The 27,190-nt window shown below is 38.0% G+C and overlaps 1 protein-coding gene across 1 annotated transcript; it reads left to right on the top strand.

Annotated features, from left to right (window-relative positions):
- Window positions 1-271: 271 nt before the first annotated feature.
- LOC133646045 (choline/ethanolamine kinase-like) lies at window positions 272-27,029 on the top strand. The gene is made up of 11 exons (XM_062041015.1): window positions 272-913; window positions 8,693-8,801; window positions 8,881-8,994; window positions 12,039-12,172; window positions 12,243-12,347; window positions 19,562-19,620; window positions 19,705-19,792; window positions 23,203-23,311; window positions 25,796-25,902; window positions 25,970-26,051; window positions 26,117-27,029. The coding sequence occupies exons 1-11, from the start codon at window positions 336-338 to the stop codon at window positions 26,171-26,173; spliced, it is 1,542 nt and encodes a 513-aa protein (XP_061896999.1). The 5' UTR covers window positions 272-335; the 3' UTR covers window positions 26,174-27,029.
- The last annotated feature ends 161 nt before the right edge of the window (window positions 27,030-27,190 follow it).

Genomic DNA, 27,190 nt, shown 5'->3' with positions numbered 1-27,190 from the left:
AGCGCGTGAAAATCAGTGGTATTCAGCGAGGTAAAATGAATTAAATGCGCGGACAGTTCATTGCTCCTGCCAAATGAATTGCACTGAGTGGAGCGGATCACCACTCCAAGATGGCGGCCCCGCGTCTCGTCAGCGCCAGTAGGCAGTAGCGCTCCATGCTGCGTACCCCTATAACATTGTCTATGGTTGAGTTGGGCGCTAGTGACGTCAGAGTCCAGCCACCAGGCCAGGACCAATCAGCTTCTCGCATGAAGCGGAAACTGAACTGTGATTGGCTGGTGAGCGTCGGAGTCGGGCGCTAGCTAGGAGGCGGTGATGCTGCGACTTTAGCCTCCATGCGGCTGTCACTAAGCAAATATGCGTCTCTCTTCCGGAAGCTGCTACTATCTCACTCCGCTTCTCCTCCACACTTAGTCCGCAGGAAGTTGCTACTATCTCACACCGTTTCTCCTCCACACTTAGTCCGCAGGAAGTTGCTACTATCTCACCCCGCTTCTCCTCCACACTTAGTCCGCAGGAAGCTGCTACTATCTCACGCCGCTTCTCCTCCACCCTTTGCCCGGAAACGCGCCATGCAGTCAGGTGGCACCGACAGCAGGAACTCGGACTTAGACCGAGTCCACACTCCGGAAGCGGAACTTTCCCCCGACGTCCTTCCGACCAGCGCCGAGGTTGAGCGGCTGCCGACGGGCTACGAGTTGCGCCTTCTCGTCCACGAAAGGACGTCGCGAACCCCGAGTCCTTTGTTAGGGTCCAACTGTGATGACGACTCGGAGGCAGAGTCCTTCAAGGGCGGGAGGACCGAGGAGGTGGACCGGGAGACCAAGGAGAGGGCGTTTGCCTGGTGTCGGGACTTCCTGTCCGGAGCGTGGAAGACCATCCAGCTGGTGGACTTTCAAATAAGCATCGTCAGGTAATTCATTCCCGCCCTGCTGGTCGTTCTGCGAGCTGAAGTCGTCCGGCATGAGAGACGAGCGTGCTAGGTATCGAGCTAAGAGCTGTGGAGGATGTTTGTTAAGGTAGACATGGCCCACACACACTGGATAACCTCCAGCCTTCTACAGTTTTAAACTGCACTAAATAACAATAATAATAATAAAAAGCACTTTACATTGAGCAAACAACCTCAAAGTGCTACAGTGTATTAAAAAGATAATAAAAATAATTAAAAGAACAGCCTAATAGCTAGAACTAGTATGCATATATCTTTTTTTTTTATTTAAAGAAGGGTTTTCAAGCCTTTTTTAAAAGCATCCACAGTCTGTGGTACCCTCAGGTGGTCAGGGAGAGCGTTCCACGGACTGGGAGCGGCGGAGCAGAAATCCCCGGTCTTTGTGGATGCTCTCTATTATTGTATATATCTGGTCTCATTAAAGTTAAAGTACCAATGATAGTCACACACACACACTAGGTGTGGTGAAATTTGTCCTCTGCATTTGACCCATCCCCTTGTTCCACCCCCTGGGAGGAGAGGGGAGCAGTGGGCAGCAGCGGTGGCCGCGCCCGGGAATCATTTTTGGTGATTTAACCCCCAATTCCAACCCTTGATGCTGAGTGCCAAACAGGGAGGTAATGGCTCCCATTTTTATAGTCTTTGGTATTAAAAGGATGTGGTGTGTGTGTAGAATGTTGTGGACGCATGTTGCATAGTGAAAATAAGTCCTATAATAATAATAATAATAATAGATTTTATTTGTAAAAGCACTTTACATTGAGCAAACAACCTCAAAGTGCTGCAGTGCATTTAAAAAAACAAACTAAAAAAACAAAACAACAACGCTAGAACCACAAATAGCTGCCCCCAACAAGTAAAATAAATAGTAAAAAAAAACAAAAAAGCTAGAACTAGCACACATATATCTAAAAAAAAAAAGGCTTTTTAAAAAAAAAAAAAAAAAGGAGGGTTTTTAAGCCTTTTTTAAAAGCATCCACAGTCTGTGGTGCCCTCAGGTGGTCAGGGAGAGCGTTCCACAGACTGGGAGCGGCGGAGCAGAAAGCCCCGGTCTTTGTGGATGCTCTGTATTATTGTATATATCTGGTCTCATTAGAAGGATGTGGTGTGTGTGTAGAATGTTGTGGACGCAGGCATTGTTGTGTTTTAGTGTTGCTAAGGAAGGTGAGGCACATTGGGGCGTGTGCATGTTGCATAGTGAAAATAAGTCCTATAATAATAATAATAATAATAGATTTTATTTGTAAAAGCACTTTACATTGAGCAAACAACCTCAAAGTGCCGCAGTGCATTTAAAAAAACAAACTAAAAAAACAAAGCAACAACGCTAGAACCACAAATAGCTGCCCCCAACAAGTAAAATAGATAGTAAAAAAAAAAAAAAAACTAGAACAGACTAATAGCTAGAACTAGCACACATATATCTAAAAAAAAAAAAAAAGGGTTTTTAAGCCTTTTTTTTTAAAAGCATCCACAGTCTGTGGTGCCCTCAGGTGGTCAGGGAGAGCATTCCACAGACTGGGAGCGGCGGAGCAGAAAGCCCCGGTCTTTGTGGATGCTCTGTATTATTGTATACGTCTGGTCTCATTAGAAGGATGTGGTGTGTGTGTAGAATGTTGTGAACGCAGGCATTGTTGTGTTTTGGTGTTGCTAAGGAAGGTGAGGCACATTGGGTCGTGTGCATGTTGCATAGTGAAAATAAGTCCTATAATAATAATAATAATAGATTTTTTTTGTAAAAGCACTTTACATTGAGCAAACAACCTCAAAGTGCTAGTGTATTTAAAAAAAAAAAACAACAACAACGCTAGAACCACAAATAGCTGCCCCCAACAAGTAAAATAAATAGTAAAAAAAACAAAAAAGCTAGAACTAGCACACATATATCTAAAAAAAAAAAAAAAGAAGGGTTTTTAAGCCTTTTTTAAAAGCATCCACAGTCTGTGGTGCCCTCAGGTGGTCAGGGAGAGCGTTCCACAGACTGGGAGTGGCGGAGCAGAAAGCCCCGGTCTTTGTGGATGCTCTGTATTATTGTATATATCTGGTCTCATTAGAAGGATGTGGTATGTGTGTAGAATGTTGTGGACGCAGGCATTGTTGTGTTTTAGTGTTGCTAAGGAAGGTGAGGCACATTGGGTCGTGTGCATGTTGCATAGTGAAAATAAGTCCTATAATAATAATAATAATAGATTTTATTTGTAAAAGCACTTTACATTGAGCAAACAACCTCAAAGTGCTACAGTGTATTTAAAAAAAAACAAACAACAACGCTAGAACCACAAATAGCTGCCCCCAACAAGTAAAATAAATAGTAAAAAAAATAAAAACTAGAACAGTCTAATAGCTAGAACTAGCACACATATGTCTAAAAAGAGGCTTTTTTTAAAAAGAAGGGTTTTTAAGCCTTTTTTAAAAGCTTAAAAAGAGGCTTTTTTTTTTAAAAGAAGGGTTTTTTAGCCTTTTTTAAAAGCATCCACAGTCTGTGGTGCCCTCAGGTGGTCAGGGAGAGCGTTCCACAGACTGGGAGCGGCGGAGCAGAAAGCCCCGGTCTTTGTGGATGCTCTCTATTATTGTATATATCTGGTCTCATTAGAAGGATGTGGTGTGTGTGTAGAATGTTGTGGACGCAGGCATTGTTGTGTTTTGGTGTTGCTAAGGAAGGTGAGGCACATTGGGGCGTGTGCATGTTGCACAGTGAAAATAAGTCCTATAATAATAATAATAATAATAGATTATATTTGTAAAAGCACTTTACATTGAGCAAACAACCTCAAAGTGCTACAGTGCCGGTATCGTTTGATATCGGAATCGGTAATTAAGAGCTGGACAATATCGAAGTATCGGATATCGGCAAAAAAGCCATTATCGGACATCTCTAATTATAACTATTGATTTGCAAAAAAATATTTTTTTGGACCAGTTAGGTGAAGTTGCATAATTTCCCACGGCACACCTGACAATATCTCACAGCACACTAGTGTGCCGCGGCACAGTGGTTGAAAAACACTGGCCTAAGGTTCACAATCATTACCAGAGACAAAGATGATAAAAACGCTTGGAAGATGTGGTTAGTGGGAGTCATCGTAGCCTTCGATGCCTCTAAAACAAATTCAAAACCCTCCACCGACTACATAAAGATCGTGAATGACAAGAAACATTGCGAAAAAATGCAATTCCCCTTTTTTTAACGGAGTCTTTCAAGTTCCATAAGAAAAATAATTTAGCTGGGAGTGTTTCGGACAGGACTGCAGTCTGTCTGTCACCTAACGAAATAAACGTATTGTCTGCAGATAAACTAATAAATAATGTAAACAATGGCAGCAACTGGATGGAAATCTGAATAATTCTAAGAATCTGTGGCGGGAAACACTGACTTTAAACCCGTTTAAAACACAATTAACTTCCATAAAAAGGAGCATTTGCTTGTTATTAGTACACCCTGAGATGGATCAATGATTGGCGTCACATCAATTTTCATGCAGCATTTTTTTTAGTCTACCACATTTTCTCTACTGGGTCCTGAGGCGGAATGTCACTGTCACTGTGTCATAGGTCAACTCAAGACATGTGATGATGAGCACTGCTGCAATCAGTCAACCTTTATCTGAATGGAGGTCTTTGTGTATTAAGATTGTAGCACAAAGTGTTTTTGCAGATAAAAGTCAAGTCAAAGTGCTGACATGACTAAAAAGTAGGGATGTCCGATAATGGCTTTTTGCCGATATCCGATATTCCGATATTGTCCAACTCTTTAATTACCGATACCGATATCAACCGATGCCAATATCAACCGATATATGCAGTCGTGGAATTAACACATTATTATGCCTAATTTGGACAACCAGGTATGGTGAAGATAAGGTACTTTTTAAAAAAATTAGTAAAATAAGATAAATAAATTAAAAACATTTTCTTGAATAAAAAAGAAAGTACAACAATATAAAAACAGTTACATAGAAACTAGTAATGAATGAAAATTAGTAAAATTAACTGCACAATCATGTGTGCTTATGGACTGTATCCCTTGCAGACTGTATTGATATATATTGATATATAATGTAGGAACCAGAATATTAATAACAGAAAGAAACAACCCTTTTGTGTGAATGAGTGTAAATGGGGGAGGGAGGTTTTTTGGGTTGGTGCACTAATTGTAAGTGTATCTTGTGTTTTTTATGTTGATTTAATTAAAGAAAAAAAAAAACCTGATACCGATAATAAAAAAACCGATACCGATAATTTCCAATATTACATTTTAACGCATATATCGGCCGATAATATCGGCAGGCCGATATTATCGGACATCTCTACTAAAAAGCTATGCAGGTAAAAGCATACCTGGTCTAGGGTGGTACAGTATAGCGGTACTGGTGTAGTACTGGTACTAATGAATCAAAAACGGTACTATACCAGTGTTTCTAACACATTCATTTATTTGTGGCGGCCCGCCACGAAAGAATTACGTCCGCCACAAATTTAAAAAAAAATAATTTTTTAAAATTTGTTTGTCCTTTCCAGATGTAGATGCCCATATAGGCTGTTCAGATTTACTTTACAAAAGAGAAGTGTAGGATACTTCTCTTGTTGCCTTATTTGTATTTGACCACTACTGTTTTCTGTTTATTTGTTACTGACCGTGGCAGGACACCTCTGCCTCTGTTTCACTTTATGTTGCTGGTAAATAATATGGTTGTAGTAGTAGGCTAAAGTTAAATTATTTAGTATGCACTAAGTCGGGGGTCGGCAACCCGCGGCTCTATCTTTAGCACCGCCCTGGTGGCTCTCTGGAGATTTTTCAAAAATGTATGAAGAATGGAAAAAGATGAGGGGAAAAAAATCTATTTTTTTGTTTTAGTATGGTTTCTGTAGGAGGACAAACATGACACAAACCTCCCTAATTGTTATAAATCACACTGTTTATATTAAACATGCTTCACTGATTCGAGTATTTGGCGAGCGCCGTTTTGTCCTACTTATTTTGGCGGTCCTTGAACTCTCCGTATAGTTTGTTTACATGTATAGCTTTCTCCGACTTTCTAGGACGTGTTTCATGCCACTTCTTTTTCTGTCTCATTTTGTCCACCACACTTTTAACGTTGTGCGTGAATGCACAAAGGTGAGTTTTGTTGATGTTATTGACTTGTGTGGAGTGCTAATCAGACATATTTGGTCACTGCATGACTGCAAGCTAATCGATGCTAATATGCTATTTAGGCTAGCGATGTGTACATATTGCATCATTATGCCTCATTTGTAGGTATATTTGAGGTCATTTAGTTTCCTTTAAGTCCTCTTAATTAAATTTATATCTCATGACACATGTAATATGGCTTTTAATTTTTTGCGGCTCCAGACAGATTTGTTTTTGTATTTTTGGTCCAATATGGCTCTTTCAACATTTTGGGTTGCCGACCCCTGCACTAAGTAAAGGGGCAGAGCTTTAAGAGACATTTTAGCTTTTATATTTTAGAAGATATATTTTTTGTAAGAACCACAATTAATAAATATATTTCAGTGAATAACTTATTGTTCAAATCTGTATATAAATATGGACATAAAGTGTTGTAATTATATTGTAAAATGGATGGATGGATGGACGTTTAAAACAAAACTGTTATTATTAATTAGTAAGTATACATTTTTTGAGCCTTTTTAGACAAAATGATATTGTAGTAAATTATGCAAATTACTCAATGTCATGGTGACCACGCCCACAGCCACGCCCCCACCGCCACAGGTATCTTGGCAGTTTATATACATATATATATATGGCACTGTATACTCTGTTTGAAAAGTGCCGGTTCCTCATATTTTATTTATTTATTTATTTATTTTAACGGGCGTGACGGTGTGTCGTCACGTGGTGACATTGCTGGTTTTAGGAGCAGAGGAGCATGTTGGGCAGCGCACACAAACAGAGTACTTACAAGCAGACACAGTGTGTAGACAGAAAAGGGAGAATGGATGCATTTTGGTGTAAAAAGTAAAGATAAAGGTGAAGTTATAACACTGAAACACTCCCAGGAAGAGGTGCTTTAACTAAATCACTAATCTTTGTCTCAATGGCGACAAATAAAGTAAGTTTATTACAAGTAACACTATCACTGGAGGACGAGGAATAGCTAAACATGCTTCACTACACACCGTAGGAGGATACAATAGCTCACCGGCGTCACAATGTAAACAAATGCCATGGGTGGATCTACACCTGACATCCACTGTAATGATACCAAGTACAAGAGCGTAGCTAGTCGATACTACTATGATTACATCGATATTTTTTATCGTCACAAAATCTTTTTTCCTTTTTAAAAAAATTCATATTATGTTTATAAAGTCAGTAAATACGTCCCTGGACACATGAGGACTTTGAATATGACCAATGTATGAACCTTCAACTACTTGGTATCGCATCGATACCTAAATGTGTGGTATCATCCAAAACTAATGTAAAGTATCAAAGAAGAGAAGAATAAGTAGGGATGTCCGATAATATCGGACTGCCGATATTATCGGCCGATAAATGCTTTAAAATGTAATATCGGAAATTATCGGTATCGGTTTCAAAATTATCGGTATCGGTTTCAAAAAGTAAAATGTATGACTTTTTAAAACGCCGCTGTGTACACGGACGTAGGGAGAAGTACAGAGCGTCAAGAAACCTTAAAGGCACTCCCTTTGCGTGCTGGCCCAATCACATAATATGCAAGGCATATTTGGTCAACAGCCATACAGGTCACACTGAGGGTGACCGTATAAACAACTTTAACACTGTGAACCCACACCAAACAAGAATGACAAACACATTTTGGGAGAACATCCGCACCGTAACACGACATAAACACAACAGAACAAATACCCAGAACCCCTTGCAGCACTAACTCTTCCGGGACGCTACTATATACACCCCCCGCTACCCCCTACCCCCCCACCTCAAACTCCTCATGCTCTCTCAGGGAGAGCATGTCCCAAATTCCAAACTGCTGTTTTGAGGCATGTTTAAAAAAAAAAAGCACTTTGTGACTTCAATAATAAATATGGCAGTGCCATGTTGGCACTTTTTTTCCATAACTTGAGTTGATTTATTTTGGAAAACCTTGTTACATTGTTTAATTCATCCAGCGGGGCATCACAACAAAATTAGGCATAATAATGTGTTAATTCCTCGACTGTATATATCGGTATCGGTTGATATCGGAATCGGTAATTAAGAGTTGGACAATATCGGATATCGGCCAAAAAAGCCATTATCGGACATCTCTAAGAATAAGTGATTATTACATTTTAACAGAAGTGTAAATAGAACATGTTAAAACAGAAAATAAGCAGATATTAACAGTAAATGAACAAGTAGATTAATAATTAATTTTTACAGTTTGTCCCTCATAATGTAGACAAAATAATAGGTAGATAAATGACACAATAAGTTACTGCGTACGTCAGCAGACTAGGAGTCTTTGTTTGTTTACTTACTACTAAAAGACAAGTTGTCTAGTTTATTTAAGGACTAAATTACAATAATAAACATATGTTTCATGTACCCTAAGATTTTTTGTTCAAATAAAGACAATAATTACATTTTTTTGTGGTCCGTTTTTATTTAGAAAAGTATCAAAATACATTTTGGTACCGGTACCAAAATATTGGTATGGGGACAACCCTAACCTGATGTGTAGTGATGAAGATGATGCCTCCTGAATGTCTGAGCTGTAATGCTCTGTGTTTATTGTTGTTTTGCAGCGGAGGGCTCAGTAATCTGCTGTACCTGTGCGGCTTGCCTGAAAATGTAAAAACTGTAGGAGGGGAGCCTCGCCAGGTGCTCCTCAGAATCTACGGCGCCATCCTTCAGGTGGGTCAATAACCACGGCGAACCCACCCGAATTTCAATATGGAAGCGAGTGTGAAGGTGATGATTGTTTGTGTTGCAGGGGGTGGACTCTTTGGTGTTGGAGAGCGTCATGTTCGCCATACTGGCAGAACGTACCCTAGGGCCCAAACTGTACGGCATCTTCCCAGAAGGCCGCCTGGAGCAGTACATTCCTGTATGTTTGAACACCTGTTTCATATCAGTCTGTTCATTAGATTCCAGTTCAATGTACAAAAGCCAAAAGCAGTTAAGTTGTCACGTTGTGTAAATGGTAAATAAAAACAGAATACAACAAATCCTTTTCAACTTATATTCAATTGAATAGACTGCAAAGACAAGATATTTCATGTTCACACTGGTAAACTTTATTTTTTGCAAATATTAGCTCATTTGGAACTTGATGTCTGCAACATTTTTCAAAAAAGCTGGCACAAGAGGCAAAAAAGAGTGAGAAAGTTGAGGAATGCTCATCAAAGACTTATTTGGAACATTCCACAGGTGAACAGGCTAATTGGGAACAGGTGGGTGCCATGATTGGGTATAAAAGCAGCTTCCATTCAAAAAGCACTTTGTGACTTCAATAATAAATATGGCAGTGCCATGTTGGCACTTTTTTTCCATAACTTGAGTTGATTTATTTTGGAAAACCTTGTTACATTGTTTAATTCATCCAGCGGGGCATCACAACAAAATTAGGCATAATAATGTGTTAATTCCTCGACTGTATATATCGGTATCGGTTGATATCGGAATCGGTAATTAAGAGTTGGACAATATCGGATATCGGCCAAAAAAGCCATTATCGGACATCTCTAAGAATAAGTGATTATTACATTTTAACAGAAGTGTAAATAGAACATGTTAAAACAGAAAATAAGCAGATATTAACAGTAAATGAACAAGTAGATTAATAATTAATTTTTACAGTTTGTCCCTCATAATGTAGACAAAATAATAGGTAGATAAATGACACAATAAGTTACTGCGTACGTCAGCAGACTAGGAGTCTTTGTTTTAAGAACATTTCTCAACCAGCTATTGCAAGGAATTTAGGGATTTCACCATCTACGCTCCGTAATATCAAAAGGTTCAGGGAATCTGGAGAAATCACTGCACGTAAGCCATGATATTACGGACCTTGGATCCCTCAGGCGGTACTGCATCAAAAAGCCACATCAGTGTGTAAAGCAGGGGTCACCAACGCGGTGCCCGCGGGCACCAGGTAGCCCGTAAGGACCAGATGAGTCGCCCGCCGGCCTGTTCTAAAAATAGCTCAAATAGCAGCACTTACCAGTGAGCTGCCTCTATTTTTGAAATTTTATTTATTTACTAGCAAGCTGGTCTCGCTTTACCCGACATTTTTAATTCTAAGAGAGACAAAACTCAAATAGAATTTGAAAATCCAAGAAAATATTTTAAAGACTTGGTCTTCACTTGTTTAAATAAATTAATTCATTTTTTTTACTTTGCTTCTTATAACTTTCAGAAAGACAATTTTAGAGAAAAAATACAACCTTAAAAATGATTTTAGGATTTTTAAACACATATACTGTACCTTTTTACCTTTTGAATTCCTTCCTCTTCTTTCCTGACAATTTAAATCAATGTTCAAGTAAATTTTTTTTTTATTATTGTAAAGAATAATAAATACATTTTAATTTAATTCTTCATTTTAGCTTCTTTTTTTTCGACGAAGAATATTTGTGAAATATTTCTTCAAACTTATTATGATTAAAATTCAAAAAAATTATTCTGGCAAATCTAGAAAATCTGTAGAATCAAATTTAAATGTTATTTCAAAGTCTTTTGAATTTCTTTTAAAATTTTTGCTCTGGAAAATATAGAAGTAATAATGATTTGTCTTTGTTAGAAATATAGCTTGGTCCAATTTGTTATATATTCTAACAAAGTGTAGATTGGATTTTAACCTATTTAAAACATGTCATCAAAATTCTAAAATTAATCTTAATCAGGAAAAATTACCAATGATGTTCCATAAATTCTTTTTTTAAATTTTTCTCTTCTTTTTTTCGGTTGAATTTAGAATTTTAAAGAGTCGAAATTGAAGATAAACTATGTTTCAAAATTTAATTGTCATTTTTTGGGGGTTTTCTCTTCTTTTAAACCGTTCAATTAAGTGTAAATATCATTAATTATTAATAATAACAGAGTTAAAGGTAAATTGAGCAAATTGGCTATTTCTGGCAACTTATTTAAGTGTGTATCAAACTGGTAGCCCTTCGCATCAATCAGTACCCAAGAAGTAGCTCTTGGTTTCAAAAAGGTTGGTGACCCCTGGTGTAAAGGGTATCACCACATGGGCTCAGGAACACTTCAGAAAACCACTGTAAGTGCCAGTAAAAATCTACGATGCAAAGCCAAAGCCTTTTATCAACAACACCCGGAAACGCTTCGCTGGGCCCGAGCTCATCTAAGATGGACTGATGCAAAGTGGAAAAGTGATCTGTGGTCTGACGAGTCCACATTTCAAATTGTTTTTGGAAACTGGATGTCGTGTCTTTGGGACCAAAGAGGAAAAGAACCATCCGGATTGTTCTAGGCGCAAAGTGTAAAAGGCAGCATCTGTGATGGTATGGGGGTGTATTATTGCCCAAGGTATGGGTAACTTACACATTTGCGAGGGCACCATTAATGGTGAAAGGTACGTACAGATTTTGGAGCAACGTTATCATGAACGCCCCTGCTTATTTCAGCAAGACAATGCCAAGCCACGTGTTACAACAGCGTGGCTTCATAGTAAAAGAGTGCGGGTACTAGACTGGCCTGCCTGTAGTCCAGACCTGTCTCCCATTGAAAATGTGTGGTGCCTAAAATATGAGAAGGGAGACTGTTGAACAACTTAAGCTGTACATCAAGCAAGAATGGGACATAATTCCACTTCAAAAATGTGTCTCCTCAGTTCCCAAACCTTTACTGAGTGTTGTTGCAAGGAAAGGCCATGCCTTTTTTGCAATGTGTTGCTACCATTAAATTCTAAGTTCATGATTATTTGCAAAAAATAAAGTTTCTCAGTGTGAACATGAAATATCTTGTCTTTGCAGTCCATTCAATTGAATATAAGTTGAAAAGGATTTGTTGTATTCTCTTTTTATTTACCATTTACACAACGTGACAACTTCACTGCTTTTGTAGCTGCTGAACAAACAATTGATCTATCAGAAGACAGACTCCCAGACGTGTTGAATGTGTTGTTTCCAGAACACCCGCATGTGCACCGGTCAACTGTCAGAACCCGACATCTCCGCTGAGATTGCCACCAAGATGGCGCAGTTCCACAAAATGGTTATGCCTTTTAACAAAGAGCCCACGTGGCTCTTCAGCACCATTAATAGGTAAACAAAGGCCCGTCTCTCCCATCTTTCTCGTCACATGTTTATTCTCAGCTTCAATGTGCTCCACCAGGTACATGGACCAGGTGATGGCCTTGACCTTTACACGTGACGCCCATGTGAAGAAGTACAAGAAGCTCATGAAGCTCAACCTGCCAACTGAGCTCAAGAACCTCCGGTGGGTTGACTCCCCTTTTATTCCATCACTTGGAGTTATCTAGTGCAGTGGTCCCCAACCACCGGGCCGCGGACCGATTTAATTTTTTTAATTTTTATTAAATCAACATAAAAAACACTATATATACATTATATATCAATATAGATCAATACAGTCTGCAGGGATACAGTCTGTAAGCACACATGATTGTATTTCTTTATGAAAAAAAAATAAACCCCCCTCCTCAACTACAGGCTTCCCAAATGCTGTAATAAATTAAGCATGATGAGTTGATTTGAAACTGTTTAATGTTGCACTTTTTATATGTAGAAGAAAAGTTGTGTCATTTTATTTAATCTGAGCAACAACTTGAGGCAGTTTAATGTTGATTAACGTGGGCAGAATTATTATAGTGTTCCCAATGTTAAAAGGATAAAGCCATTGTTTACAAATTTTGTAAATAAATAACCAAACAATTTATATTTTGTTGTATTCTTACTGTACCGAAAATGAACCGAACCGTGACCTCTAAACCGAGGCACGTACCGAACCGAAATTTTTGTGTACCGTTACATCCCTAATATATATATATTATATTATACATACATATGTACATATATGTCTGTGTGTATATACACAGTCGTGGTCAAAAGTTTACATACACGTGTAAAGAACATCATGTCATGGCTGTCTTGAGTTTCCAATCATTTCTACAACTTAAATTTTTTTGTGATAGAGTGATTGGAGCACATACTTGTCGGTCACAAAAAAACATTCATGAAGTTTGGTTCTTTTATGAAATTATTATGGATCTACTGAAAATTTGAGGAAATGTGCTGGGTCAAAAGTATACATAACAGCAATGTTAATATTTGCTTACATGTCCCTTGGCAAGTTTCACTGCAATAAGGCACTTTTAGTAGCCATCCACAAGCTTCTGCTTGAATTTTTGACCACTCCTCTTGACAAAATTAGTGCAGTACAGTTGAATGTGTTGCTTTTCTGACATGGACTTGTTTCTTCAGCATTGTCCACACATTTTAAATCAGTACTTTGGGGAGGCCATTCTAAAACCTTCATTCTAGCCTGATTTAGCCATTCCTTTACCACTTTTGACCTGTGTTTATGGGTCATTGTCCTGTTGGAACACCCAACTGCGCCCAAGACCCAACCTCCGGGCTGATGATTTTAGCTTGTCCTGAAGAATTTGGAGGTAATCCTCCTTTTTCATTGTCCCATTTACTCTCTGTAAAGCACCAGTTCCATTGGCAGCAAAACAGGCCCAGAGCATAATACTACCATGCTTGACGATAGACATGGTGTTCCTGGGATTAAAGGCCTACATTTTCTCCTCCAAATATATTGCTGGGTATTGTGGCCAAACAGCTAAATTTGTGTTCATCTGACCACAGAACTTTCCTCCAGAAGGTCTTATCTTTGTCCATGTGATCAGCAGCAAACTTTAGACGAGCCTTAAGGTATGGCTTCCGGAACAAGGGCTTCCTTCTTGCATGGTAGCCTCTCAGTCCATGGCGATGCAAAACACTGACACCTGTGTTCCAGCAGCTTCCAATTCATTGAAGACCTGCTTCTTCGTGGTTCTCGGTTGACTCTTGATCACCCTGACCAATTTTCTCTCAGCAGCAGGTGATAGCTTGCGTTTTCTTCCTGATCGTGGCAGTGACAAAACTGTGCCATGCACTTTATACGAACAATTGTCTGCACAGTTGCTCTTGGGACCTTAAGCTGCTTTGAAATGGCTCCAAGTGACTTTCCTGACTTGTTCAAGTCAGTGATTCGTTTTTTCAGATCTGTGCTGAGTTCCTTTGACTTTCCCATTGTGGCGTTTGTAACCGAGTCTAATGACTGCATCACATGAGCCCTATTTTTAAATGGGCTCAGAGAAGTCAACAATCATAATCACTCACATGAAGTTAAGAGGCCATGAAGCTCATTTGATTGGATTGTAACTTTCCTACATCACCAAAATGGATCATGTATGTTGCTGTATGTATACTTTTGACCCAGCAGATTTGCTCACATTTTCAGTAGACCCATAATAAATTCATAAAAGAACCAAACTTCATGAATGTTTTTTGTGACCAACAAGTATGTGCTCCAATCACTCTATTACAAAAAATAAGGGTTGTAGAAATGATTGGAAACTCAAGACAGCCATGACATTATGTCCTTCACAAGTGTATGTAAACTTTTGACCACGACTGTGTATGTGTGTGTGTGTATATATATATATATATATATATATATATATATATATATATATATATATATATATATATATATATATATATATATATATATATATATATATATATATATATATATATATTAGGGCTGCAACAACTAATCGATTAAATCGATTAAAATCGATTATAAAAATAGTTGCCGATTAATTTAGTCATCGATTCGTTGTATCTATGCTATGCGCATGCGCAGAGGCTTTAAAAAAAAAAAAAAAACATTTTTAATTTTTAATTTTTATTTTTTTTATATAAACCTTTTATTTATAAACTGCAACATGTACAAACAGCTGAGAAACAATAATCAAAATAAGTATGGTGCCAGTATGCTGTTTTTTTTTCAATAAAATACTGGAAAGGATAGAAATGTAGTTTGTCTCTTTTATCCGATTATTAATCGATTAATCGAAGTAATAATCGACAGATTAATCGATTATCAAATTAATCGTTAGTTGCAGCCCTAATATGTGTATATATATATATATATATATATATATATATATATGTGTGTGTGTGTATATATTTATGTGTTAAATAACAATTTTTATTATTTGACTCACATTTTAAATATTGAATGTTTTTTATAAACTGCAATGCAGCATACCGACAAGGAAATATGGCTCTCAGTTTTAAAACACTTTAAAACTACAGCTGCCATTATAAAAAGTAAAATATTCCATCTATTACAGCTAGGGCTGCAACAACTAATCAATTAAATTGATTAAAACGATTATTAAAATAGTTGCCGATTAATTTAGTCATCGATTCGTTGGATCTATGCTATGCGCAGAGGTTTTTTATTTTAATTTTTTTTATTTAAATATAGATAGGACAGAAATGTAGTTTGTCTCTTTTACCCGATTATTAATCGATTAATCGAAGTAATAATCGACAGATTAATCGATTATCAAATGAATCGTTAGTTGCAGCCCTAATTACCGCAGAATCTGAATAGAAGAAAGTGAAAAGTAGATTCAATAATAAAGGTATCGCTGAGGTCTGAGATGATGCAACAAGCACCATTGAAACATTACAATTGTGCAATGGTGTGTAAATATTAATATTTTGGCAGCCATTAGAAAGTGCTCCAAGGACTATTATCTCTGTCACACAGAAAAAATAATTACATAATTTGATTACAATATTTAATAGCTTTTCGAATGTAGCTGGCTCGTTTTGCGCTGTTTGTATTGTGACCTTTGTTCCAATGCCTTCTTGGCTAGATAGTCCACTAAGCCAACAATCCACACGCGCAGCACAGAGCGTCTTTATCAAATGTTATGATGCAAACATGCGGATAAAACTGTTCCAACAAGTGTGTGCCTCAGCCTACTTGCTGATAACGAGTCCACGTCCTTCACTTCTGCTCCAGGCTGGGACTTGCTTCAACTCCAGTGTTTCCCACACATTCATTTATTTGTGGCAGGCCGCCACGAAATAATTATGTCCGCCACAAATTAAATTTTAAAAAAAATATATATATATATATATTTTTTTGTCCTGTCCAGCTTCTCAGGCAAATCATATAGTTGATGTAGATGCCCATATCGGCTGTTCAGATTTACTTTACAAAAGAGAAGTGTAGGATACTTCTCTTGTTGCCTTATTTGTAATTGACCACTACTGTTTTCTGTTTATTTGTTACTGACTGTGGCAGGACACCTCTGCCTCTGTTTCACTTTATGTTGCTGGTAAATAATATGGTTGTAGTAGTAGGCTAAAGTTAAATTATTTAGTATGCACTAATTAAAGGGGCAGAGCTTTAAGAGACATTTTAGCTTTTATATTTTATAAGATATATTTTTTGTAAGAACCACAATTAATAAATATATTTCAGTGAATAACTTATTGTTCAAATCTGTATATAAATATGTACATAAAGTATTGTAATTATATTGTAAAATGGATGGATGGATGGACGTTTAAAACAAAACTGTTATTAATTAGTAAGTATACATTTTTTGAGCCTTTTTAGAGAAAATCATATCATTGTAGTAAATTATGCAAATTACTCGATGATGTCATGGTGACCACGCCCATAGCCACGCCCCCACCGCCACAGGTATCTTGGCAGTTTATGGGAAACACTGAACTCTTCATCTTACACTCTGAAAATGGCCTGAAAAGTAACTTTTGGGTTGAACTGCTTGTAGGGCTGGGCGATATGGCCTTTTATTAATATCTCGATATCTTTAAGCCATGTCACGATACAGGATATATATCTGGATATTTTGCCTTAGCCTTGAATGAACACCTGATGCATATAATCACAGCAGTATGATAATTCTATGTGTCTACATTAAAACATTCTTGTTCATACTGCATTAATATATGCTCATTTTAAACCTTCATGCAGAGAGGGAAACCACAATTAAGTCAATTTACCAATACTGTATTTATTAAACAGTTATTAAGCAGTGGCACAAACATTCATGTAATTTCCAAAACAGAAAGTGCAAGATTGTCAGAGACATTTTAAAACAAGCTATTAGTGCACTTTAGTGCATGATGTCATTAAGATGACATATGAAAACAACACGAAATTAAAGTGCACTTTTTGTACAGAGCGCCACTACAATAGTTTAAAACAAATAAAGTGCACTTTTGTGCATGATGTCACACAAGATATTTCAAAAACTGTCAAATAAAAATGAGCTGCATAATAGGAAATCAAATGGCTTATGTCAGGGGTGTCAAACTCAAATACAGAGTGGGCCAAAATTTAAAACTGAACAAAGCCGCGGGTCAAGGTTGAACAAATTAACCTTTTAATAGGGATCCAAACAAGTTTTGCATTGAATATTGAACAAGCAAGGCTTATATAACTTTATAGTGACATGCAAAATCGAGTTTCAAATAATAATAATAATAATAATTTAAAAATATCAATGGCATATCAAATACAATTTAAATAAAAATTGAATGCCTCTTTTCTATTTGCACTTCTGAGGTAAATATCAAAATAAACTTTTTCCACAGGCTAATAATACATTTGACATTCAAGCCTTGAAGTAGCAAGAGAAAGTGCATAAATAAAACGTTATTTATTGCTCAGTTTGCTACACTGATTTGCTTTAACACTGAATATGGAACAAGCAACGCTTACATAACTTAATAGTGCAAAATCAACTTTCAAAAAACAAACGAAAAGGTGAGGTGGGCGAGGTTTGGTGGTAGCGGGGGGTGTATATTGTAGCGTCCCAGAAGAGTTAGTGCTGCAAGGGGTTCTGGGTATTTGTTCTGTTGTGTTTATGTTGTGTTACGGTGCAGATGTTCTCCCGAAATGTTTTTGTCATTCTTGTTTGGTGTGGGTTCACAGTGTGGCGCATATTTGGAACGGTGTTAAAGTTGTTTATACGGCCACCCTCAGTGTGACTTCACTTATGTGTGTGTTTAAACCGCATATAATGTGTGACTGGGCCGGCACGCTGTTTGTATGGAGAAAAAGCGATTGTGGAGGACGTTAAAGGCAGAGTCTTTAAGGCACGCCCCCAATATTGTTGTCCGGGTGGAAATCGGGAGAAATTCGGGAGAATGGTTGCCCCGGGAGATTTTCGGGAGACGCACTGAAATTGGGAGTCTCTCGGGAGGGTTGGCAAGTATGAGTATTAGTGGTGAATGCGATGTTACAGTGGCACCGCTGCTGTATAATAGCAGCGGGCCAGCTCTAATGTTAATTTGATATTGCCTCAAGGGCCAAATGAAACTACACGCGGGCCAGAGTTTGACACCCATGGTTTATGTCCTTCGCTATGTGGTAGGTTCCTGCAGACGTTATCTCCTGTTGTTGACTAATTTTTTCTTATGGTGTTGATCTGGAAATGGTTGCGTCGGCATTTTGTGGGTATGCCACCGAACAGAGATGTTGACATGCGGAGTTTCAAGCACTCTTCATTCTTTAGCGGGTGACTTTTCAAATGATGCTACAAATTAGCAGTAGGTGCTACTTTTTGTGGCAACGCTTTTGCCGCATACCGTATTTTTTGTACTATGAGTCGCAGTTTTTTTCATAGTTTGGCCGGGGGTGCGACTTATACTCAGGAGCGACTTATGTGTGAAATTATTAACAATATCAATATCAAGTAATATTATTTAGCTCATTCACGTAAGAGACTAGACGTATAAGATTTCATGGGATTTAGCGATTAGGAGTGACAGATTGTTTGGTAAACGTATAGCATGTTCTATATGTTATAGTTATTTGAATGACTCTTACCATAATATGTTACGTTAACATACCAGGCACGTTCTCAGTTGGTTATTTATGCCTCATATAACGTACACTTATTCAGCGTGTTGTTCACTATTCTTTATTTATTTTAAATTGCCTTTCAAATGTCTATTCTTGGTGTTGGCTTTTATCAAATACATTTCCCCCAAAAATGTGACTTATACTCCAGTGCGACTTATATATGTTTTTTTCCTTCTTTATTATGCATTTTCGGCCGGTGCGACTTATACTCCGGAGCGACTTATACTTCGAAAAATACGGTACTTGTTCGACATCTTCCCGCTTGAAGCCAAACCACCGCCAGACGATGGACCCCGTGCTGTTTTTCTTAGGAGTTAATTCTTCCTTTATTTGTTACCAGGTTCGCACCTTCTTTCTCTCGTGTTACCACTCGCGCCACTCCGCTAGCATCACAGCTAATGTTGCCCATGCTGCTACCTCTCTGCTCAGCGAGGGCGTATGACGCAACAGTATGTGACGTATGTAAGAAGGTGCGCTTCTTTTAAGTCTCTGTGAGAAGGAGAGACAACAAAGAGTGAGAAACGCCTGTAGTGTAATGCCCGCAGCTAAAAGCAACGTATACTCGAATATCACGTTATATTGTCATTTTCTATATCGCACAGAGACAAACCCGCGATATATCGAGTATTTCGATATATCGCCCAGCCCTAACTGCTTGTGTATTGTGAGCATAAAGATCTCGTAAGTGAATACATCAAAGTGTTTGCTGTTGTTCTTCACAGTGCATTACTGGCAGCGACTCCGTCACCCGTGGTCTTCTGCCACAACGATGTTCAAGAAGGTAAAGTAATGACTTCCTGTCACATGACTCTGTACTCATTAGTGTCCAGGATGGATATTTATGTGTACTGTTGTGTCTCCTGAGGTAATATTCTGATCCTGCACCAAGGGGAGCGAAGTTCAACAGATAGACTGATGCTGATTGACTTTGAGTACAGCAGCTACAACTACAGGTGATGTCCCAGCGCTGTCATCAACTCACCCTTTGAAATCCTCTCGGGATGGGATCATGTTTTGTTTTAGTTTAAAGGCCTACTGAAATGACATTTTTTTATTCAAACGGGGATAGCAGATCTATTCTATGTGTCATACTTGATCATTTCGCGATATTGCCATGTTTTTGCTGAAAGGATTTAGTATAAAACAACGACGATAAAGATCGCAACTTTTGGTATCTGATAAAAAAAAAAAGGCTTGCCCCTACCGGAAGTAGCGTGACGTAGTCAATTGAACATATCCGCAAAGTTCCCTATTGTTTACAATGATGGCCGCCAGAAGTGAGAGAGATTCGGACCGAGAAAGCGACGATTTCCCCATTAATTTGAGCGAGGATGAAAGATTTGTGGATGAGGAAAATGCAAGTGAAGGACTAGTGGGGAGTGGAAGCGATTCAGATAGGGAAGATGCTGTGAGAGCCGGGGGTGACCTGATATTCAGCTGGGAATGACTACAACAGTAAATAAACACAAGACATATATATACTCTATTAGCCACAACAAAACCAGGCTTATATTTAATATGCCACAAATTAATCCCGCATAACAAACACCTAGGTGTTTGTTATGCTAGCTCCTAGCTACTAGCTCGAGCTAGTTATAGCTCGAGCGGGTTATATGGACGGGATCCCGTATACATAACCCGCCAATACAATTCAAATACCTGCACAACACACACACTCACTCAGCCCAAAGGACCGTTCACCTAACCCAGGGTTCATAAAGCTTATATATTTAACCAAAGTAACGTACGTGACACGCACGTACGGGCAAGCGATCAAACGTTTGGAAGCGCGCGGGTGGGACCTGATATTCAGCTGGGAATGACTACAACAGTAAATAAACACAAGACATATATATACTCTATTAGCCACAACACAACCAGGCTTATATTTAATATGCCACAAATTAATCCCGCATAACAAACACCTAGGTGTTTGTTATGCTAGCTCCTAGCTACTAGCTCGAGCTAGTTATAGCAAGCGATCAAATGTTTGGAAGCGCAGCTACGTACTCACGGTATCACGTCTGTGTATCCAAATCAAAGTCCTCCTGGTTAGAGTCTCTGTTGTCCAAATTCTTCGATCTTGACTGCATCTTTCGGGAATGTAAACAAACACCGGCTGTGTTGTGTTGCTGACTTCCCTCGCAAAATATCCGCTTTGCACCGACAACTTTCTTCTTTGCTTGCTCAGCTTCTTTCTCCATAATGCAATGAACAAATTGCAACAGATTCACCCACACAGATGTCCAGAATACTGTGGAATAATGACATGAAAGCAGAGCTATTTCGTATTGGCTTCAATGGGGAAGCCATACCTCTGTTAAACTGGCTACGTCACGCGCATACGTCATCATACCGAGACGTTTTCAAGCGGAAGTGTGGCGGGAAATTTAAAATTGCACTTTATAAGTTAACCCGGCCGTATTGGCATGTGTTGCAATGTTAAGATTTCATCATTGTTATATAAACTATCAGACTGCGTGGTCGGTAGTAGTGGGTTTCAGTAGGCCTTTAAGACTCCATTAGTTCTGTGTCAGCACCCCTGGGTTTGTGTTTCTTGGTTGCCATAGGTGCTGATTATTTCCACCTGCCTCTGACTAGTGTTCGGGACGCTCACCTGCTCCCAGGCACTAATCAGAGAGCTATTTATTCCTGCTTTTCTGTTTATTCTTGTATTCCTGACTGATTTTTGGAATATAAATCGTCATCCTACCTGCACGCTGCCTCTTGGGGAAACGATCCGCACATTACCATGCGACCACAGCGTAACAGAAAAGCCTGTTGATAGCATGGGAAGCTATGGCGAAGCTTAGCACAGGAACAAGAGTCAAAAAGGTATTCAAACTAGAGATGTCCGATAATATCGGCCTGCTTTAAAATCTAATATCGGAAATTATCGGTATCAGTTTCAAAAATTAAAATTAATGACTTTTTAAAACGCCGCAGTACGGAGCGGTACACGGACGTAGGGAGCAGTACAGAGCAGGTGCGTCTCCCAGTCAGCAGCCCCTCCACTCCCCCCTCCCCCACACACGACACAGGAGTCGACGACTGCAGCATGAGAGGTTTACTGGCGACGCTTGATGACCTCATCAAACCGCCGCGAGCGCAGCATAACAACAACAAGAGTGTGTTGTTGCCGGTGCTGTAGCCGTGGCTAACAAGCGAGCTCGCTCGGTGACTTGACTAACGACACCATGCCTATGGTTTGGGATTATTTTAAAGTGTCTCTGACGGATAAAAAACTGATAATGACTGCAAAAAGTTGGTTATGCGAGGAGGAACCAAGACGTCTTCCTTTTAATACGAGCAACTAGATCTCCCACCTCTTCAAGAATCATAAGGCGATACACGATGAATACAAGCGGAAGATGGATGTGAGCCCAGTTTATAAATCCCTGTTATACAGTATGCCAGGCAGTATTGCACTAAATGAGGACTATGTTATTGTTTACTTTATTACTCTAGTATACTCTGGACTGAAGCTGTGTGCCTTCCTTGTTTTTGTAGCTGAAAATAATGCACTTTGTGAAAGTCAAAGTATAGTATTTCCCATAGTTGTAGTGGGTATCAGGATTATCTCAGGGAGAGCATGTCCCATATTCCAAGCTGCTGTTTTGAGGCATGTTAAAAAAAAATAATGCACTTTGTGACTTCCATAATAAATATGGCAGTGCCATGTTGGCATTTTTTCCATAACCTGAGTTGAAGTTGTTTTCTTATTTTGAAAAAACCTTGTTACATTGTTTAATGCATTCAGCGGGGCATCACAACAAAATTAGGCATAATAATGTGTTAATTCCACGACTGTATATATCGGTATCGGTTGATATCGAAATCGGTAATTAAGAGTTGGACAATATCGGCAAAAAAGCCATAATCGGACATCTCTAATTCAAACGTTGCTGCATGAAGCAAACAAAACGACAAGCAGGAATAAATAGCTCTCTGATTAGTGCTCGGGAGCAGGTGAGCGGTAGGTGGAAATAATCAGCACCTATGGCGACCAAGAAACACAAACCCAGGGGTGCTGAAACAGAACTAAGGGAGTCTTAAACTAAAACAAAACATGATCATCACACCTGTATTATTTTAGCTGAGTTGAGATTTTTTTTTGTGGGTTTATTTTAGGGGCTTTGATTTCGGAAACCATTTCTGCATGTTCGGAATAAATAGCTCTCTGATTAGTGCTCGGGAGCAGGTGAGCGGCAGGTAAAAATAATCAGCACCTATGGCGACCAAGAAACACAAACCCAGGGGTGCTGAAACAGAACTAAGGGAGTCTTGAACTAAAACAAAACATGATCATCACACCTGTTTTATTTTAGCTGAGTTGAGATTTTTTTTTGTGGGTTTATTTTAGGGGCTTTGATTTCGGAAACCATTTCTGCGAGTGGATGTATGACTACACGTACAGCAAGTGGCCCTTCTACAAGGCCACACCAGATGATTACCCCAGCAGAGAGCAACAGGTCAGTCATTTCAACAAAGGGCCTTGACGGAAGCAAAATGAAAATAACTTCACTTCCTCGGTGAAGAATCACGTGTGAGTTTGACTCTTAAAGGGGAGCTGCACTTTTTTGTCATTTTGCCAATCATTCACAATCCTTATGCGAGCCCAGAACACATGTCTTTCTCTAAATAGTGAACAACTGCTAGCAAGAGGCAGCTAACAATGCAGGTAATAGGGAGCAGGGTTGTCCCGATACCAATATTTTGGTACCGGTACCAAAATGTATTTCTATACTTTTCGGTACTTTTCTAAATAAAGGGGACCACAAAAAATTTCATTATTGTCTCTATTTGAACAAAAAAACGTTAGAGCACATGAAACATAAGTTTATTGTTGTAATTTAGTTAATAAAATAGTGAACATACTAGACAACTTGTCTTTTAGTAGTAAGTAAACAAACAAAGACTCCTAATTAGTCTGCTGACGTATGCAGTAACATATTGTGTCATTTATCTACCTATTATTTTGTACACATTATAAGGGACAAACTGTAAAAAATTATCTACTTGTTCAAAAAAATGTGAAATAACTGAAAGCATGTTTTATATTGTAGTTTCTTCAAAATAGCCACCCTTTGCTCTGATTACTGTTTTGCACACTCTTGGCATTCTCTTGATGAGCTTCAAGAGGTAGATAGATAGATAGTACTTTATTGATTCCTTCAGGAGAGTTCCCTCAGGAAATAGTCACCTGAAAGTGTTTTCACTTCACAGGTGTCATAGTTTTGATGCCTTCAGTGACAATCTACAATGTAAATAGTCATTAAAATAAAGAAAACACATTGAAATGAGAAGGTGTGTCCAAACTTTTGGCCTGTACTGTGTGTGTGCGTGTGTGCGTGTGTGTGTGTGTGTGCGCGCGTGCGAGGGATTTTTAATCACTGCTATGTTGAAATTGTAACTAATATTGATACTGTTGTTGATAATATTCATTTTTGTTTCACTACTTTTGGTTTGTTCTGTGTCGTGTTTGTGTCTCCTCTCAATTACTCTGTTTATTGCAGTTCTGAGTGTTGCTGGGTCGGGTTTGATTTTGGAATTGGATTGCATTGTTATGGTATTGCTGTGTATTGTTTTGTTGGATTGATTAATTAAAAAAATAAAAAATAAAAATGTTTTAATAAATAATAAAAATAAAAATAAAATCGATTTTTTAAAAATGAGAATCAATTCTGAATCGCACAACGTGAGAATCGCGATTCGAATCGATTTTTCCCCACACCCCTAATATATATATATATATATATATATATATATATATATATATATATATATATATATATATATGTATGTATGTATGTATGTATGTATGTATGTATGTATGTATACAAATGTGTGCTTGGGTCCCATTTTTAGGAACACTAATACAAAACCTCACAAAGTCTGACTGAAAGCTAAAAACGTTATGACAGACCGCCTTAACAAACGGAATGGAATGTTACTTTTTTTTTAATGAGACACCCAGACTGTACATGAAAATAAAGAATGTTACAATGTTAACTATGAAGGATAAAACACGGAATATTGACAACATATGAACGTCACAACCCTCTCCATCCACATATTTTACAATCAAGCTAAACACAACAAAAATGCAACAAACAGTGAAATATAAACGTGAAGGGTCAAAAATAAACCCACCTACAATCCGATACATCTGATATATCACTAAGCTTTAGAACTTTGTTGTCTCCTTCCACGTCTGTCCCTGACACCCACATTTCAGGCTCTGGAAACACTCTGTGGAAACACTCCCCATCCACACTGCTTGGTGCCTCGTCTGAGCTGCTGTGACTTAGAAGACCATAGTAACTAATTAGATTATCATAGTGACTAATAAGATGACCATAGTAACTAATTAGATGACCATAGTAACTAATTAAATGACCTTGGAACTAATTAGATGACCATAGTAACTAGTATATCATGCAGATTCCAAGCATTGAAAGACTTAGTATAGTTGAAGACTTACGGTCATTAGAAAACATGACTGCACATCATAATGGCAGCTACACTTTCCATCTTAAACATCTAAAAATATTATTTGGGAATGTCCGGCGGGCCAGATTAAAACCCTTAACGGGCCTTAATGTGGCCAGGTCTGCTTTAGTAAATAGGTTGTTTACAGAAAGATGGATGAGGGCTACACTCAGGAGAAAAAACATGAATGAATTCATAGATATGATGTTTGTATGAATATTTGAGTCTTTTTCATGAGAGATTGTATTGGTGTTGTGTTGCGAACGTTGCTTATACCTTTTTTTTTTACATGATGAGTTGAACAACCTTTATCAAATGGTCTTTTTTCTAACAGCACCTACTCGTGGCAATTCTGGCAAGCTCTAAAAGCGTTTGTCAATCGATTGTATTTTGTTAGTTGGAATGAAAGAAGCTATACCCTTTTCATGAAAATACACATTTTGTATTTAATTGTTATTTTGCAGCTGATATTCATCAGAAGTTACTTGGGGGAGCTGAGAAGAGTAGGAGGAAGTGGTGACGACAGCGTGGACCAAAGGCAGATCGAGGACATGATCATTGAAGCAAACAGGTACCAGGTGCTGTCACATCAGCATCTTAGACTTCCACTGACGCATGTTGGCCTCACCTTTGTGCAGGTATGCTCTGGCATCACACTTCCTGTGGGGCCTGTGGTCCATCATCCAAGCAAAGCTCTCCAAGATTGAGTTTGGCTACATGGTAAGCATGGTGGTGTTGTTTTGACAGACAGGTCTTGACAGTCAGTCCCTATCATTATTTACCAGGACTACGCCCAGGTCCGCTTTGACGCCTACTTCAAGCAGAAGAAGCTCTTCTCCTAAACATCTCCTCGCACTCCCTTTTTTCATCCTTGTCCTTCATCAAACTTTCCCATATTTCAATATTAATGACAACGATGTTGGCGTCCAGGTGAAGCAGGGCTGAAAAAGAAAAAGGTACCCCCGATGTTTCTGTGCTTTACTTCTGTGGACCACTTTCTGTCATGAGCGTTTTTTGGGAGTTTCGCATGCTAACTCACTTCCTTTCACGGTTATTCCGTCCAAAATGTGCGGGCAGCTGCACCTTCCAGATGAAGATAAGAACTCGAATTGCACTCAAATCAAAAGCCTTCCACTATTTAGTGGCTAGGCTGTTTTGTATGAAGGACTTTTAGGGCCACACTGGGTAATATTTCATAAACTGCAGGAATAGGAATTCAATTTTTATGAGAATTAAATAGTATTGCCAAAAATGTGTAACTTTAAATTACATAACTATTCAAAAATATATTTGGAATTTTACATAAAAAATTGTGATAACAGTTCCTAATTTTATGACTTAATAAAAAAAAAAGAAGTATTTCTGTAATATAATGATCATAATCATACAGCTATGTTAAATGTGATCTTGCTACCTAAATTCATATAGGAAGTGCTTTTTTTTTTTTTTTTTTAATGGACTGTTTACCTTGTTGAAATAATGACTTTTTTCTTATACAATTTGGAATTTATTTATTTATTTAAATATTGTAAATTATTCAAGGTAGTTTTTTTTTTTCAACGAACAGATTTTGATTGGAAACATGCATCTGCCAGAAGGTGATATTAAAAATAATAATATATTTCCCAGCATTGATTTAAATTTGAACAAAAACTTGAAGTCAAAATTTGCTTGGTATGAATATTTTCATGCTTGACCGTACACAAAAAAAAAAAAAAAAAAAAAAATATATATATATATATATATATATATATATATATATATATATATATATATATATATATATATATATATGTATATATATGTATATGTATATATGTATATATATATATATGTATATATATATATATATATATATA

The sequence above is a fragment of the Entelurus aequoreus genome, linkage group LG03 (genome assembly GCF_033978785.1).
Source record: "Entelurus aequoreus isolate RoL-2023_Sb linkage group LG03, RoL_Eaeq_v1.1, whole genome shotgun sequence".
In the NCBI taxonomy this organism is placed as follows: domain Eukaryota; kingdom Metazoa; phylum Chordata; class Actinopteri; order Syngnathiformes; family Syngnathidae; genus Entelurus; species Entelurus aequoreus.
The sequence above is the reverse complement of the archived record's forward strand: the minus strand, read 5'-3'. Positions and strand labels throughout refer to the sequence as shown.

Coding starts and splice junctions, on each gene's coding strand:
- LOC133646045 (XM_062041015.1), top strand. CDS start 336: ATGCGGCTGTCACTAAGCAAATATGCGTCTCTCTTCCGGAAGCTGCTA. Junction 19,793..23,202: donor TACAGCAGCTACAACTACAG/GTGATGTCCCAG, acceptor GGTTTATTTTAG/GGGCTTTGATTTCGGAAACC. Junction 25,903..25,969: donor ATGATCATTGAAGCAAACAG/GTACCAGGTGCT, acceptor ACCTTTGTGCAG/GTATGCTCTGGCATCACACT.